Source organism: Diplotaxodon limnothrissa, linkage group LG22, assembly GCF_057381915.1.
Source record: "Diplotaxodon limnothrissa isolate DT_005_m linkage group LG22, D_limnothrissa_male_GT1.1, whole genome shotgun sequence".
NCBI classification, from domain to species: Eukaryota; Metazoa; Chordata; class Actinopteri; order Cichliformes; family Cichlidae; genus Diplotaxodon; species Diplotaxodon limnothrissa.
The window spans coordinates 7538020-7555800 of NC_140616.1; the positions used below are offsets into that span (position 1 = coordinate 7538020).

The window sequence follows — 17781 nt, forward strand, 5'->3', positions numbered from 1 at the left end:
TGAGATTTTTACAGTCTCCGATCATATAAACTGCCTGTAATCTATCTGCAAGGCTCTAACTGGGATGTTAATCAGCACAGACAGAGTCAGCGTTTCACCCAGCCAGGGGTTTCTGGCTCTCAGCAGTGATAGGGGACAAGCAGCATTAGCATGAAACTGGTATGAAAACCATATCCCAAATAAGTGTAGCTACACCAGTATTTTAAAATGTACATAGTAATTCCTGCTCGTCGCCAAGGAAGGCTTAGAAAAAGTGAGTGCAAAGTGAATAAAAGAGCATTTTAACAAAAGCAACGTGGTTGATTTGTTCCAGACAAGCGAGCCACGGATACGGAAACCCAGCATCTTTAAAGGTCATCCAGCCCGAATGAATAAAAATCATGAAATTCACCTCCACGGTCTGCTTGGCAGGATGGTTCTCCTGACACAGACGGCTGGCCGTTTCCTGGAGTGACCGCATCACATCTCGTTTTTCATCCAGCTCTAACCTCATTTCCTGCAGGCAGAACAGGAAGCGGGGAAGGTTAAAGGTGAAGACAAACAGTCTAATGCAAAGTTACTCTTTATATGTTGGGAGGTAAACAAGACTTTTATCTTGACTTTAAATACACGTGGAAACCAAGTGAGGTTAAAGGTTTGCAATTTGTGACGGAGGAAACCGTCCGTGTGTGCGTCTCTCCTCTTCCTCACACTCACACTGTATAATTCTTTCTTTGCGTTCGTGTTGGTGTTGTTGTCGCTCCAGTCGTAGGCGATCTCCTCCTCCTCCCTCTCGTTGAGCCAGATCAGCTCGTCAGTGCATTGCGACACAAACATGTGCAGGCTCTCCAAGCTCCGCAGGCGCCATGACGAACGTTCCTATGGCAACCACACAAACAAAGCCCCATGCTAATCAGCAGTGCAGAAGCAAATACTGCAAAAGGATCCCTCTTACTTGGAAATTTGAATTACACTGACGATCCAGATGCATCTTCCCAGAAAACTAATGACAAACACTGCCCCATGTAAGAGCCCAATGTCCCGCATGTAATTCCTTAAAGGGTGCTGAACGCTAAAATCAAATTTGGATAGTGTTGTGATGGCAATTGTTTTAGTGCAAGTTGCCCATGTATGCAGGTGTAGAAATATTTGCCTTTTCTTCACTTGTGGTGGGAAAAAGTAATTTAGAAAGACTCTGAAATAATGTCTATTTACAGAAATCGTGACCTGTAAAGAGGTGGAGTAAATTTTAAAAAGTAAATAAATCTGAAAACCTTTTCATGAGCAGAGAACTCTTTTCTTTCTAACAAACTACACTCACTGAGCGTCCATCTACACTTGACAGGATATAAACTCAACTGCGGCTCCCTCGGCTGAGCTGTAACGTTAGCCAGCCGCACATTTTATTTTGGTTGGTGACATAGACAGATGGATAAATGGCGATACAGGCCAGAGGAGAAATGCATAAATATTTCAAAGTGAGCTGTGCCTGTGGTTTATTTTCCCCTTCTTTGTCCTGAATGTTATTAATGCATTTAATACATTTAAAATAGCTTTTTTAGAGGTAAATCTACAAGCACATACTTCTTAAAAACCCACAGAAGCCAAGAAGAAAAACAGATTGAGAGGAATAAGTATGGATGTGATTACAAATATATTATGGGATGAATAGAAAACAGAGGACACAGAGAAGAGACAGAAAGGGGGGACATTTAGGGGCAGCAGGAGAAGACAGCGCAGATGCAGATTTGTGCCACGCTATAATGGGATTAACTGAGGATGCTGGGTGAGCTGGGGAAACAAAGAAGTGCAGAGGAACTCAAACACACACAAACAAAGCCACAAGCCCCTCTGAGCTGAGACTGACCAGTAGTTTGCAGTATTGGTTCTCCAGCTTGGCCAGCGTCTCAGAGTAACTGCTCTTGAAGTTGGGAGAGACTTTAGCCTGGAGGAGAGAAAGAGAAGCCTCGTTACAAAGACCATCACTGCACGGACGCCCGTGTTTGCAAAGGGAGGAGGGATGTGTGAACCTCGTAGCTGCGTGCCTCCTGCAGGCTGTTCATCAGCTCTTCAATCGCAGTGTGTATGTTGTTGTGCTCGTCGAGGTTTTTTTCTACAGAGGTGAGGTCTGCACCCCACTCGGCGCGCTCCAACAGCTCCTAAAACACAAACACAGAATGACTTACAGATATCTTCTATTATATGTCTTTGAATGCTTTTAACACCTCGCTTCAGTTGAATGTGATGTTTTTAGGCTTGTGACGACTTCTGAATCCATATGTGACTTTTTTACAAATTCTGATTCATGTTTTATGATATTTAGGATGCTTTAAATTCATATTTCACCAAATTACTACATTTTATTTTCAGTATTTAAATAATTTAATAATAAAACAGCGTATAAAATAATCAGCAGTAAAAACAACAGCCCTAATTTTAAGAGAGGCTGACAGAGACTGACCTGCGTCTCCTCCACCCATCCGAGCAGCTCGTAGATGAACCTCAGGCTTCCTTCGTCCTCTGATGAAGACATGGCCACCAGCTGGGACCGAGCCATCGGTCGCCGCAGGAGTGCGGCTCCGACCGCTCCCACAGCTCCCAGCAGCGTCTGACCCAGAGACAGGCCCGTATCAGGGGGTCTCTGGTGGGTGTGCTCTGTCCCCGTGGTGCCCAGGGCCTGAGAGAAGTGGCCTTTCCTGTAGACGCTGGAGCACTGCAGTCTGAGGGAGACCAGCTCCTCTTGTAGGCGGGAAACTCTGATGAAAGAAAAGAAAAAAAGCACATAACTGATCACATTATTATAAACCTATGAAACATTTAATAATCTTTGACAGTATGATCCTGCTACAAAGCTGAGTTATTTTTTTAAAGGTACTGCTGCTTTAAAGGGCAGCACACAGTGGCAGATTTACAAAATAGTTGTTTCATTAGCTTTCATAACAGCAGTGCAAATTAGACGGAGCAGCATGCTGATGAGACGCAAAATGAGGACACGCTTTCCATCATTTTTTGACACCACTGGTTTATATCAGTGAACACTAGATGCAGAGGAGGATACAATAGGTATTAATACAAAACAAAAACACAACAGGCAACTTGTTGACCTATAATGAGTAGCTTGTATTCCCAGCTATTAATCTAAATTGTCCAGATCATAACAATTAATTGAAGACTGCTGTGATAGAGCTGAAACTGCCTAAATCATTTTAGGTCTATAAAATAATGCAGAAATCACAAAAACTATAATAAATTAAACCAACATTAAATTAAGGAATATAAAGAAATTAAAAGGTGTAATAAGAAAAGATTAAGGTTAAAAAAATGAAATAAGTAAATAAATTAAATTAAATAGATTTATAGATATATATTTTTGGGACATTTAATTACTTTAAAAATAAATAAAACAGAATCACTAAGAGGGTTTTTTTGTATTAATTTTTGAAATGCTGGCATGTTTGGTCCTTCAAAAAGACCAAGCCACTGACTCCATCCCACCACCATGACTCACCTGAACACCAGCTGCTCCACCTGGTAGTATTTCTCATCTCTCAGGATTTTGAGCTCCTGGTAGAGTTGTTGAATCAGAGACTCGCAGTCCTGCAGGTAACAGGCCAGCTCTCTCTCGCACTGCACGCCCTCGCCGCTCTCCGCTCGAGACATGTCCTGGAGACCAGGGGAGGGATCATTGATCAGTTTTGTTTGGCTTTTCTGTTATTATGAAGTATGACGACCTGAGGATTCGTGTTTACACAGAGATAAATTCAGTAAACAGTAAAGTGGAATCAAAGTGGACAGCAGCAAATACTAGCAGGAGCAATAAAGTGAAAACAAATATATAAAAATCAGGGTACAAAGAAACTCCAGACCCAGCACATCACTTATTCTGTCTAACGTCCCTTCATTCAGGCAGGAAGTTGTGCTCAGGCCGAGGAACACAGTCAAAGGAAGGAGTGAGCATGTTTGCAGAGGGCAGGGGAAGTGGTGTGTAAATATTTACAGTCCCAAAAGAGCGCTCACGTTTACGGCTTGGTCACATTAACACCCTGTAAAATACTCGGCCAAATTATTAAACAGTTACCCAACATAAACCCAGGGACTCTGTGTGTGTGAGAGGAAATTAAATGGATGTGAAGTGAGAGAGGTTCAGCGCTCACAGCCTGGAGTGTGTTCTTAGCGAGGGTGAGTTTCTCCTCGCAGTCCAGAGACATGTTCTGGATCTTATTGGCTCTCTGGAGCAGCAGGTCTAGCCTGTAAATGCACACAGAAGATGATGAAAAAAAAAATGGGATCAGCAGTTATGATTTAATTATATGCAACATGTGAAGAGATTTGTGTGTGTGTGTGTGTGTGTGTGTGTGTGTGTGTGTGTACCTTTCCACAGCTGGCCGGAGAACCTTTTCTCTCTCCAGCATCTCCAGGATGAGTTTACCCCAATCCTCCTCCAGGTCATTGGGATGAAGGCCCTGAGGAAGCTTAATGCGACCAAACTCTATCCACACCTGGAATAAACAAACACACACGCAGCGTAAATACATGCCAAACATCCCAACATCTGTTAGTACAAGCCAGCTATGGTTCCCACATTTTTCATAATTGTTTGGAGGGTGATTCTTTTAAATAGCGCTCCCATTAAATTGCATTGCATTGGAGTACTTCTAAAAAACTAAAATAAAAGCTGCTACAGTCTGTGGAGGCAGCTTTTTAACAGAGCTCGCTAAGGTCAAAATATGGTCACCTCTACCTCCTAAAAATCCAAAGCCGTGAAGCTCAAGACGAGGCTTCAAAGTGGGACGCGCTACCAAAGCCATTACATCAGTGACCCCATTTATGAGCAATCATAAGTCACGCCGCAGAAAAACCCCGGTAACATCAGCTGAGTGAGAATAAAATGGGAACTATTATCGGCTATCATGTGTTTGTTTACAATCAAACAATCTGCTGCTTTGATAACAGCTCGACGAAAGAAACGACTTCGCTTCGGGAGGCGAACGTGTGACTCAGCGCACACAAACACGCTGCCAACAATGTTCTCTAACTTCCTCTCGTTGACACAATCCCCCTGAGCTCGACCTCATGATGCACGGAAAGGTGCCAAGTGCTGGTCGCCTTTTCCTTCCTCGTCTCCACTCTTCATTTGTTCTTACCTCCAGCAGTTTGTAGAGGTGTTCGATGTGACCTTTCTCGATCTCCTTCGCGGGGATCTCCGTCTCTTTGAAATGGACGTACTCATTGTAAAGTGCCTGAAGAAGGAGAGAAACAGCGTTATGGAGTCGGTGTTAACGCAGGCTTTGTTTGAAGCCAGCACCTGTTTTCAAAGGTTACAGCTTCCTAATCACCGCCTGCCTGAGGGGTCATTCGTGACGTGAATCGGCTCTTTTTCTCCACATCTCGAGACACTTCGTCAACCATTATTCTTTCTACTTCAATCTAACGCCTTCTTCTGCAAACTAACTCACTGACTCTTCCTTTATTTCGCCTTTAATCTGAATACACTGCTGTGTGAAGTTTCCACATTATTAAACCCTTCTACTCTCCCTCCTTGTGTCCTCCCTTTATTTGCTCTCTCAAGGTTTCACTGAAATTGTTTGTCAGCTGCCTTATTCAAGGCTACACGTCTGTGGGATTGCAGATACAAAGCTGGGAAGACATACAGGGATTCGATTACCACCACAGTCAAATGCATTCATGTTGCTGTCAAGCAAATTTGCATAAAAAACACCAGTTAGAATGAAGGTAAATCTGTATGTCACCAATTTTCCCAATGCTGGGTGAAACATTACGCATTTTAAGTGCCGTTTGTCGGTTTATCAGCAACATTATGCAAAAACCACCAAACTGAATCTCATGAAACTGAGATTCAGTTTCATGAGCAAAGTAGAGAGTCGCAAAATATGGTGCGGGTGCAGATCAAAGAGCGGGTCTAGGAATTATCATAATTACTATTTAATATTACAAGATTGAGCTTCTTTTTTTCATAGACTTACAAACCATCAGACAAATTTAATGAAACTTGGAGAGCAAGGCCAAAGAACGAGCTCGTTAAATTCTGGCTGGTGTCCAGATCACATTATTAGGAATAATAAAGTTCGGGGGATGGGTACTGACCTTACGGGGGGACGTCCTGAGTGCTCTTCTAATATATAATTTAGAATAATGATCACTTCAACTTACTCGAGTCTCCTTTATTTGGCTTATTAGGTGGTTTTCTTAAACATGGACTCTCGCACATCTAAATATTTAAAAGAAAACTGTCGTGTTCACCTTGAGTTCTACGGGGTTTTGTGGGAAGTTCTTGTTGGCCATGAGGGCCGTGTGCTGGCGGCTCCACTGGAGCAGAGACGAGAACCTGGACTGGTACTCCGACCAGCGCTGATCCACCTCCTGAGGATGGGGGAGAGAAAGAAAATGTCGCAGACGTGACAGAAGCTGTTCATTAGTGGGAAATCATGCATCACACATTCACACACTGCCTGGCAACAGGTAGGCTGGCTCATAATGAATGGCTGGAACAGTTTTAAATTAACTGCATGCTTATTTAAAGGTTTTGGCTCATTACTCAAAAAGGTCCACAGTGAACTAATAATAACCTGCCTAAATGTATTCATGTTTTAATGTTAACAGGATATGGAGGAACAGTACTGCAGGAATGTGCTACGAACTGCACGGCATGCATGCTAACAAATCACATGCAGTCCTGGGAAGTGTAGTGCATGCTTTAAACTGAACAAATTATAAATAAATAAATAAATAAATAAATAAATAAATAAATAAATAAATAAATAAATAAAGGCATGAATGGTAAACAAGACCGTGACGTACGTGTGCGCCGATGCCCTCTCCACCCTCGGGGATTTTAGGGAAGGCATCGTAGATTGAGGATACATAAGTGATGACTGACTTCTCATCTGGAGAGGGAACATCAACGTCTGGGGAGAAAATGAGAGGGGATGAAGTGAAAAGCTGCGGGAATTATGCAGATAGTTTGGTGCTTGTTACATTATCAGTTAGAGAGAGAGAAAAAACAGCCTCTGAGGTTTTCAGATATTTGGCTCAGTGTTAAACCCAAACCCACACGTGAATCAGTTAATGAACTGTAACCATAAATCAAGCAGCCAGTAAGATTTAGGAAGGCTCAGTGTTTATATGAACATTTTCACAGCTGTGTCCGTCTGTAACAAGATAAAAGGAACAATTAAGTTGCATCTGAAGTACCGACTTTCAGTCTTGAACTGTTTGAGAGACTGACGAAAAGCATTACTTAGTCTATTTTCTGATGCTCAAATGTAGCCGTTTCTTGGTCAGGCATGTAGCATTTTTCATGATTTTATTGATAAATTAAGCAGATCAAAGGTTTGGGAATAAGTCCAGGTCCTGCAGTTGTATCTGGAAACTTGATGTGAAATCAAAACACGGGGTCAAAAGAGCCCTTCCAAGTGAAACAGGCCGTCTATTCAGATCTGTTGTGGTGGTGTGGATTAAAAAACCAAACTGTCAATTAAAGCAAAAGTAATCACTTAATATAAGCCTTATAAATACAACAGGAAAAAATACAGGCTGTAGAAACAGCCTGTATTGTTTGTGCCAACAAACACTTCTCTAAGGTCTCTGGAGGTCTTCAGCAGCTTTTCCTGGAATGACTGGTCTATGATGAGTCTTTGAGGCGTTTTTTTCTTCAGGGGAAACAGACCTAAATATATAAAAGGGTTTTCCACACAGAGCCAGGGTCTGGAGCTAGAGCCATTAAAGATACAGTTGTAAATATGAAAGTGTATGCTTGTGGGTCATTACTGGTTGCCTGGGAGGTTGGCAAGCTTTCAAAATAAAAGCTGGAAGACAATAGGACAGCCTAATTTGAATTTCAAGTTTACAACTTTCGTTAAATATAAGAAGCTCAGTTAGTAAAACACTGAAGACCTGTCTGTGCTCGGCCATGAACAAGCTGGCCAGATTACTCAACAGTGGATCAACAGTCTCACCCTCAGCATCCAGCAGTCTGGTCACACCTAACGACTCAGCGATCTCGAAGGCCTGCTCCAGGTTCTCACGGTTACTCTGCCGTGACACCACCTCCATGTCGATCAGGTCGGGCCTGAAAAAGGAGTTGGAACAAAAAAAAGCTTTGTTTTGCTTTTTTCCTGTTTGTTTGTGGTCGTCAGACTCTGTTTATGTTTATCAGATTTTACAGATCATTTCTGCTGCGTCTGCTGTGAAAATATCACCCAACATTAGCATGAGATCATGAATTACTGTCCTTGTCTAATGATTTCAGATCAGATTAAAATCAAACCACTTCAATCACACAACCAGATACATTGTTACAAGTATTTGTTGAAACTATATTAACCATTTTGACATCACCAATTAATATTTTGTGTGTTGAAGTCAGTCTGTGTGTCTCTCAGAAGGACATTTTAATCACGCCCTTCGTCGTCTAACCTGTATCTGTGCAGCAGAGCGTTGAACATGCGTCCGTCGCTCCACGATGAGGTGAAGTTGACGCAGCGGAGGCCGGGGTAGCCTTCTATCGCCTGCTGGCTCCATAACAGCAGCTTCTCTTTGGCTGTGAGGTCAGCTGACTCGCCGCACACGTAGATTTCTGAAATCTGAGGGAGAGAGAGAGAGACGGGGTTACGACTGGTATTCGCCATCCCCCCCCTCACCTCTGCAGAGCTGTGATCTGAGAGTCAAAATGTTTCGGGCTTCGTTGCCAAATGTACTGAAACACATTAAAACAATATTCAGACTCACAAAAACAAATCTAATCAGGATCCAGCATGTGGGGACTTTTCTCATTATTTTCTGTGCACTGATGCATTCAGCCTCTCTCCATCAGCTTCATTGCAGACACACAGACGCAGCTACAGTGAGTTGGCAGAAACGTTCTCTCTCCCTCTCTGTATGAAACTAACTCACTGCAGAGATTTTATTTCCTTTTATTCAACCCGCTCGCTCTTTTCAGACCATCACTTTCCTGACACTTAATGACTGAGTGCATGTGTGATATCTGGATGTGTTCGTTTCAGAGGCGTTTTTATTAATGTTTATTAATGCCTTCTCCCATTTCCCGTCTGCAGCGTCTACAGTCTATCCTGCTCATTAGCTCACGTACACCCCCTACCCCCCAACCCTGTTCATCTGTCTCATGCCCCCCCGCCCAACCTCAATCTGTCTCTTCAGTTTTTCATGTCCTTTCATCTGCTCTGCTTCTTATTCTGATCAATCTGCTCTTCCTTCTCATCCTCTTCCTCCTCTACATAAACTCAGAGTCCTCGTATCGTCTCCCCTGCTGTTTGTTTCACGGAGTTCAGAGACGACGTCAAATGCACACGATCTGACGGTTAAATATGTTAAACAAAATGCACTTGGCCACAAATAGGTTTGATTTTTGCATCGTCAGTGGGCCTTTACCAGTAATTGTTTAATTGATTAAGCTCGTTTCTTTTTAAAACATTGGGGATCCTTAAATTGCGCTTGTAGTAACTAACTGAAAAACACATTAAGAAAAAAATTAATTATTTTTTAATAATTTGGGGGCAAAAAACAACTAAGAAGCCTAAACACTAATAATTTTCACAAACAAAAGAAGACATTTAACAGCCTTTAACCAGCCAGCTCCGGAGCACAAAACCCATAAGAGTTTTCAGTCTCGTGTATTCACAGCGAGCCAGAGGTTGTCGTCCTCCACTAAGGAGCTCCCTGAATTACATTAGCAAGAATTTTCAAATGGGAGAGCACGACTCATGCCAACTACCGTCTGTAATGACAGCTTCAGATAAACTCCTGCCTACAAACTGTATATAAACTATGAACACAGCTTCCAGTTCTGAAAAGTGACACCAGTATAAAAGTGTTTAAAACCACATAAGTACCGTACAGACATTCACAGGTGTCAACTCTCTTTAAACACTGTTCTGATGGGTTCATAATCTCAGTTTCTGGTTTCAAGTCTTACTGAATAGAACAAGAAGTTAATTTTCTACATTACAGTTCAATTTGTTGTCTGAATGGATGATAAAGCAGAGTGAGTGTGCTCTACTGCGTAAAAATGAAAAACCAGCTGTGTGTGAGCATGCATTTTCTACTAACATTTCAGGAGTCTGTGTGTGCAAACGCCTCTAAACACCACAGATGCAGCAGCACACGGCTCCTGAAAGCTCTTCTAACGACGTGCATGCTTATTAGGGGTGGATCTAAAAGAAAGTCTTCCACAAAGACTGACGGCTTCCTAACGCTTGGTTCGGTTCACTTAGCTACACGACCACTCAGCCATTTACCCCCTGCGTTCTTCTTCCTCTCAGTTGGAGCTCTTTGGATCCATCTGCCCAGAGCAACAAAGGCAGAGTGACGTATAGGCGGTTACTGTCAGTGCTAGGCTGCCGCTACTGTCATCTGTATTCTTCTGTCATCTCTCTTTCCCTAACTCAGCTACAGTCCGACACTCCACCCTCTCTCAGTCTTTCAGTTTTTCTCTCACTGCTGCTAATACAGAGCAGTATGAAAGTCCAGCGCGTGCCAGGAGACCGCAGCAACAGCCAAAAAGACGAGGAACGGGAGGGAGAGGAGAGAGAAGGAAACGTGATGAAGATGAGCAAGGTCGGCAACAGCACTGTGCATGTATAGCTTCCAGCTTCTCGTAAAGTAACATCTATTGAGTCCTCATTCACTCAGTGAAAATGACATATGCCAAAGATTCTGCATCACTAAAGGAGCCTCTCAACCACGATGTAAACACAAAACTGAGACGAACAAACGCTTCTGCTACATGACAACTCGTCATTATTCACACCACACATGCCTGCACTGAGACGTGGGGGCTACAGCGAGCAGGTTAGCATTTCTTACAGTTACTCCATGACTACACTGTCACTCAAACAGCAATCAACAAATATGTGTTTCGTGCACATGCAGCCTCCTTTGCAGGGAAATGCAGAGCATCGACTCCTCCATCTTAATATTGACACTGCACTCTGTGTGAGGTCTGCATCTGTGCACAGAGCCTGCACTCCCACTGCTACAGCACTTCATCCTCTTTTCCCCATTGTGCACGTCTGCCGTTCCCTCATGCATCAGGTGAATTAGTAAGTTTCAGAAGCTTTCAAACACAGCTTGTTATTTTGTGAGCTGCAGTACAATTTCTGTCAGGCCATTTGCTGCAGAGATACGGGTGACAGCGCCTGATAAAGCAGGTGAACCTTGAGTTTACGATATGAATGAGGCATGAACAGCAGAACAAGAGTGTCCTTCAAGTCGGCCCACGCTTCATAAATGCGTTTGCTTTAACCTACGGAGGATCAGAGGTACCAAAAATCACAAAATAATTTTATAAAAATGATTCACTAAATCATTAAATCTCTCTCTTGCTTTTCTGCCCATTTATTTCCCTAACCTCTTACTTCTGCATCTCTTTATGCTCTCCTTCTTTAGTGTGCAGAGGAAAAGGTTGTCATTTAAAGCATGTCATATTGTCAGCTGACTCAAAATGCCAGCTCACAGCAGAAATGGCTGAGACGCCTACAGTAATGCGACTTAAAAAAAAAGAGAGACACATTTTATAAAATTAATGCTTATTCTGAAATTTTGATTTTCAAAGTTTTGCTCCTCAATGATCCAAAAAAAAAAACAAACTATAAGTTTATTACTGCTATCTCGCTGTAAACAAGTCTGCTTAGCCCAGTAGTTTATGTCTTTTGCGAACAGTCTCCGCAGTCATTAAACCATGTCGGCTTAACATTTAGCTTTCCTAAATTAGTCTGTTGGGTATTCGGCTAACGAACGAAGACAAAACCGTTCAACTTTACAACTGTTTAATTAACTCGACCGAGTCTCCTGAAGCTCAGAGTCTAAAAATGTCCCCTGTCAACGCAACTTCAATGTAATCATTTAATACAGTTTTCTTCTTTTCCAATCATAAGTAAACAAACTCAAACTAAAAACTCAAACTTTCTGCCTCCATAATAACCGTGAAAACACGAATGACTGCGTGACATGGTGACATCAGCGTGGATCTTAACAGAGATTAAACGAAATAAAGGGATTTGAAACAACAAATTTGAACGTGTGAACAAGATACTCGCTAATTTCTACGCACAGTGAGTAAAGTTAAGATAAAAGTACAGGTTAATGTCAGGTCACATGACATGTATGGCTTCTCCAGTTGAGCTAAAGGCCTGATTATATGTTCACTAAACACAGTTTATCTTCACGGTATGTGCAGGTGTGAAGTGCGGGTATGAACTTGTGAAGATGTGACGCTCATGCGTGACCCAGCCGTGTGAACGTTACTCCAGCTAAAGTATAAACAGACGCACACAGACTAGAGATTAGATCAGGTAGCAGCAGTGCTCAGTGCAGCTATGATCCAGTCACAAGCATCCATGATCCACTAGCAGCCCCCTGGGGCTCTGGACCAGCCCTCTTTTAGAAACATGGCCTCTTTGAAGTTTGCAGGGAGAGGAGGGAGGAGAGGGAGGGGTGAGTGCTGGATAGGAAAAATAAAAAAAGAATAAAAGATGGATTAATTGATTTATTTGACTTAAACATGAAGCACCTCTGCAAAATCATGTTTAAAGGCTGAAAAGATGGATGGGTGCATGAAGGCCAGAAAGATAAATGTTGGATGGATAGCTTCAGACACAGCAGGATGGGGGTAAACGGGTAAATTTGGGTGGTGTTTTCAGTGTGCGGTAGGAATCCCCTCTGGGCTCAATGAAGCAGCCGTCTCACTGATGAATGCACATTTCAAATCCCTTTTTTATGCAGACAAGGGCAACACACACCCACACACAAAGGACAGCTGCACTTTAAACTGAACACAGACACATCCTGACACTCACCCACCGTGACATGACGCAGGAGCACGCTCGACACACGAGTATTGATTATCGCTGCCCAGTAAAGCAGCATTTTAAACCGGGGAACTCTGCAGAGCCACGATCTATAGCAAACGCGTGTTTCTCATGACTCAGCAGCAGCTGTGCACCAAATGAGATCACGTACAGCCTAACACAACCCGACAGCATCCCCTTACTGTACCGCCTTCAGCATGTGATGGAGAAGTGAACAAACCACAGCAGCCGTGGTAAAAAAGTGCCCATCATCTTTAAGCAGTATTACTGCAGTGGCTGCAGCAGGCTCTCTTATTTTCAAGGTTAAGGAGAGCTGAGCAGCTGTAAGCTAGCAGAGGAAGCCTCCCTCTTTCTGTTTTGGATCCCTCCTGCAAGTGTGTGCTGTAATAAGCCGAGGCCTGAGCAACAACCTGCATGTTTGCTTTTCAACACATTAAGTCGCTATTGCATCATCGACTTTTGGAGACTAATGTTTTATAGATTGATTCTCCTCTAGAAGCTCTTGTTATTTCTCAGTTATATCTGATCACATGTTAATGGGATTGCTGGTCTGCTATCAGAAAACAACACACTTAGCACTCAGATCTCAGCATCTGCACTATGGCTGGATTATGCAAAAGATTTAGAGCAGAACCGGCCCACCGGATGGTTTTGCAAAGTCTAAGAAATTGCAGAGAATTCATTAAAATTTCACATATTTCGATAAAAAGCACGGCTATTCCTGGTGTGGTGACGCAAGCATTTTTACACAGAAGTGGAAAATTAAAGTAAAATTTAAGTTATTTCTAGATCTTAACTTCAAACTTGTTTGAATCACATTTAATACCATGTTGTTAAATTCCCAAATACTTTATATATTAAAAGTGTCGTACTCTGATCTGTAAATGGAACTGGACATACTATGATTAAATATTATCCAGTAGCTTTACTGGTCCATCACACTTGAGACCAACATGGCCTGTATGCGGTCCATGACCTAAAAAGAGTATGACACTCTGGTTTAGAGGCAGATTTATTTTTGAGATATCATATTGTGGCAGTAAAAGTAAATAACCTTCATGGTTCTGAACTTTTAGGACCTACTATGTGTTTGCAGTAGTAAACAATCCTGGCTCAGAATGGGTTTTTGGGTTGTGGCATTAAGAGTAATCCCTGAGCACAGAAAAGTTTGTCTGTTACTGTATAATAAAGAAATCGGTGCATTTTCCTGTTACTTCTGGCTACTTTATAGCTAATTTAGCAAGATTAAAAGGAATATCAAATTAACAAAACTGGTTAAAAAAATACAATTTATTTCACTGCTTTGGATTTTTCTCTGGCTCTGGTTAAAACTTCTTTAATGAGGTGCCAAAACTTCCTGTAGGCAGGAAAAAGCCTGTCCCCAAAGTCTCTTACCCAGCCAATACTGAGTAAGATGCATATTAGGAACTGACTGAAATTAAAGTTCCAGCCACACATTTTCTACTGCTTATCTGGGTGGAGTCAGCAGACAAAGCAGAGGTGCCCAGACCTTCCTCTCCCCAGCCACCTCCTTCAGCTATTCTGGGGGAACGCCAAGGAGTTCCCAAACCAGCTAAGAGACTTAATCTCATCAGAGTGCCTTGGGTCTACCCTGGAGCTTCCGCTCAGTTGGACAAAATGAAACACCTCCTAGTCAGATCTCCAAACCCCTCCAGGGTGATTCACTGGTCCCACTATGGTCCTGCTCTGTGCTCCAGCCACAAGCTGTGGGCAGTAATCAAACAACTGAGGATATGAACGGGCAAAATTTTAGACCAGTGCATTCAAAGTTTAACTGACCGAGGAATACAACTTGCATTTTATTAACCGCTGCATTTAAACCTCATAAACAATAGTTAGACATGCTGGTAGGAAAGAGCGAGTCTAGAAATTACAAAATGATATGATAAAAGCGTGGACATCTAATATTTCAATGAAGCTGAAGTTAACTGATCTCACTTTTCTGATTAACCCTGAATAACCGCTTCCAGCTAAAATCATTGGAGCTAGACCCAAACACAGATGTGCTGTGTGCTATTTAAAATGACAAGTTTCAGTTTACATTAAGAGGAAACCCTGTCATTTGAAGCAATGACCCTCCTTCTCTGTCTCACACACACACACAGCTTGTGCGCCTCTCACACTCTGACAGACGTCAGCAATGAGCGAGTACGTGTGCTGTGAGAAAAATAAGAAAGGGAGGGCGCAGAGACGGATCCTGAGACTGAGGGGCACAGTCTGTGCTGCGCTGATTAGGCTGCAGGAACAAAGGCGGAAAGAACGGAGAGACTTATAGTGCTTTTCTAGAGCCGATAACGGCGCGCACACATAAACCTTCACGGCTGCAAACATGGTGCACACATGACAACAAAAGCACCCTTAAAAAAAAGGAAAGAAAGATATCAAGTGCTGTAAATGGCTCTCTTAGCGCTACAGAACACCAGTTTGAAAAATGCTGTTCAACTCAAAAACACTGCTCAGTCCTGGAAGCAAACATCCGTGGTCAGTGACTAGAGTCCAAAAGTAAAACTATTCCCTTTTCCTTAGGAGCGGTGGGAAGTTCGGACACAGTGGATGTCACAATTAGGGCTAAAACTAACAGTGTTTACATAAATTACTGTTAGTCTGTGAAATATCTGACAAATTCTGATACTTTAAAACCAATATAATAATTATGATCTAATTAGTGAGCATGTTTCCTTAATCTGCTAACTTCTTAATGTAGGGGCTCTGTACTTTTTGCACCTTTGGATCAGTCATCCTGCCTTCCTGAAACCCTGCACTACCAAGGATGGTATTTGCACATGTATGAAACTCTTGTTCACACTAGCTGTCTCGGATCTTTGTTTTTCTTGGCTTGAGGATTTGGATTGTGGTCAGGACACAAACCTGTGGCAGGCATTTCCTAGTTGCCTGATGCTGTAGGGACAGCGGGCTCTCAATCATGGAGTCCAGCCTCTCGGACGAGCTGCTGGTCAGCCCTCCCCAGTCTGTCTGACTGGGAGTGGTGCCCGCTGTTTCCGGAGAGGTCAGCGGCAGGTCGCTGGCATAGCCTGACTCCAAAAGAGACGCCCTCTCTTGTGCCCACGCTGGAGAGTCCAATCGAAATCCTTTGACAGCCGACGTCTCCTGAATCTGCAAGTAGCTTGAGGACGTGGGGAAATCCCCTGCAGATATTTTGGTTCTGCTTTTGTCCTGCTCAGACAGTTGGACTTTGAGAATATTCTCTGTAACTGGAGATGGCGTTGGAGACTCTTTGTGGACCTCCACCTCTCCATCACTTTCACCCCTCCACACTGGAGAGCCATAGTCACTGGGGTACACCGTCCTCACCACACAGAGTTTACCGTCCACCTCCTTGATGTGGACCACACCTTTTCTGTCCCTGTCTGAAGGCGTCTTCACCACCTGTACAGCCCCTTCTCCTCCACCTTTTTCCCCTCCATGCTCCCTTTCATTTTTATCCTCTCTCCTGCCCTTGTCTTTTTTCTCCTTCTTCTGCCGGAGTATCCAAGGCTTCTCCAGGACCCCTTGGACTTTCTCCCTAACACGATAGACCCTCCCTCCGCCCGGAGTGGTGCTCCCCAGAGCTGGGGCTGTGTTGACTGGGGTGGTAGTGGTGGTTTGGCTCGGGATACTGGAGACATCTATGATTGCACTGACGGTGTCTTCCTCCCCTGGAAAGCAGAAGACCCCTTTCCAGGCTGGGCTGGGTTTGGGGGTCCCTTCAAGTAATATGTTGCCCAAAAGCCCCCCAGCGCTGGTGCTCACAGAGCCGGGGGAAAGAGTATTGCTGTGGGGATTCGTTTTGGAATAATGTGTATCAGGCACTGGTATTTGAGTCCTAGCTCTGCTGTTAAAATCTGAACCAAATGTTTCTCTGACAGCAGCTTTTTCCTCCTCGTCTTCCTCCTCCTCCTCCTCTTTTTCATCAGGCTCGAGGCTTCTCTGCCGCTCACTGTCCTCTAGCTCTGCCTCGCCTTTCCTGGTCTTCTTGCCCTTGTGCTTACGTCTGAAACGCAGACGCTTCTTTGGTGAAAGTGGGGGGGCTCCACCAAGCTCTCCCTCCCGAGGAGGCCGAACACAGCCCATGGAGTTCCCCATGACTTCAATGTCGATGAAGAAGAGCGTAGAAAAAAAAAGAAAGGCAGTTATTTTATAAGACCTAAAGTGATGCTCATTTAGGTTTATTCCACTTGTTTACAAAAAGAGGAACTGTAAGGCTCCCTCGTTAATCTGACCTATGAGGGTAGTTTCAAGTTAAGACGAGGAGGCTTTGCTCCATTTTCTGTGGCACTGTCTTAAATTTAACCCGTTGAAAATAAAGGTGGAAGAAGAGAAAAAGTCAGTCTTTTCCTCAGGCAGTTATTGGTCCAATCACGTGGCAGGCTGTTGTGTCAAAGGACCTCGGCATCCTTTATCTTTCCTCTGCCTGTCCTGACTCAGACTCGGGTAGTGTAGTCGCCAGACACTCACTCTCTAAGAACACAGGTTTACTCTTCCTGTTTTCTCAATCTGAAAAGACTTGTGGTCGGAGTCAAGGACATGAGGACACAGTTGTGTCAGCAGAGCCACACGAGAGAGGAAAATAAATTCAGTTTGGGTCAGATGTCTGATTTATCACGGGTCCTCTGGCAGGTGAGCTATAACCTGGTGTAAGGGAAGCTGTCAGGCAGGATGATGAGTTGCTGGAGAGAGAAAAATATAGTACAGTCCAGTGCTGCTCAGCCCATTAGTGATAATCCAGAGGTCTCACACACACTGTATGCACCTGCAGGTGACAAGCAAAAGAATGGCAGAATTTCTGGGTCTCATCTCACTTCTCAGTTCAGTGTTGTGAGTCTAAATATAAGAGATGATGTGAGGAAAAACACTTTCGTCAGCTTCAGTTTCACCGCGATACTTCCATCATCAACAACCCAAAAACAGATTTAATGTCAGGTACAGGTGCTGGTGT

General features: G+C 43.4%; 1 protein-coding gene across 7 annotated transcripts in view; it reads right to left on the reverse strand.

The window, feature by feature from the left end:
- Positions 1-17781, reverse strand: part of macf1a (microtubule actin crosslinking factor 1a) — a 234178-nt gene that overhangs the window by 101318 nt on the left and 115079 nt on the right. For all 7 annotated transcript variants that reach the window (XM_085346508.1, XM_085346503.1, XM_085346502.1 and 4 more), the window contains 13 exons: positions 8416-8582; positions 7956-8068; positions 6799-6905; positions 6241-6360; positions 5124-5219; positions 4351-4478; positions 4134-4227; positions 3488-3642; positions 2441-2735; positions 2010-2138; positions 1847-1924; positions 697-858; positions 392-496 (listed from right to left, as the gene is read on the reverse strand). In XM_085346508.1, coding sequence (XP_085202634.1) covers positions 392-496; positions 697-858; positions 1847-1924; positions 2010-2138; positions 2441-2735; positions 3488-3642; positions 4134-4227; positions 4351-4478; positions 5124-5219; positions 6241-6360; positions 6799-6905; positions 7956-8068; positions 8416-8582 — 1749 coding nt within the window. The remainder of the gene's footprint in view (positions 1-391; positions 497-696; positions 859-1846; positions 1925-2009; positions 2139-2440; positions 2736-3487; positions 3643-4133; positions 4228-4350; positions 4479-5123; positions 5220-6240; positions 6361-6798; positions 6906-7955; positions 8069-8415; positions 8583-17781) is intronic.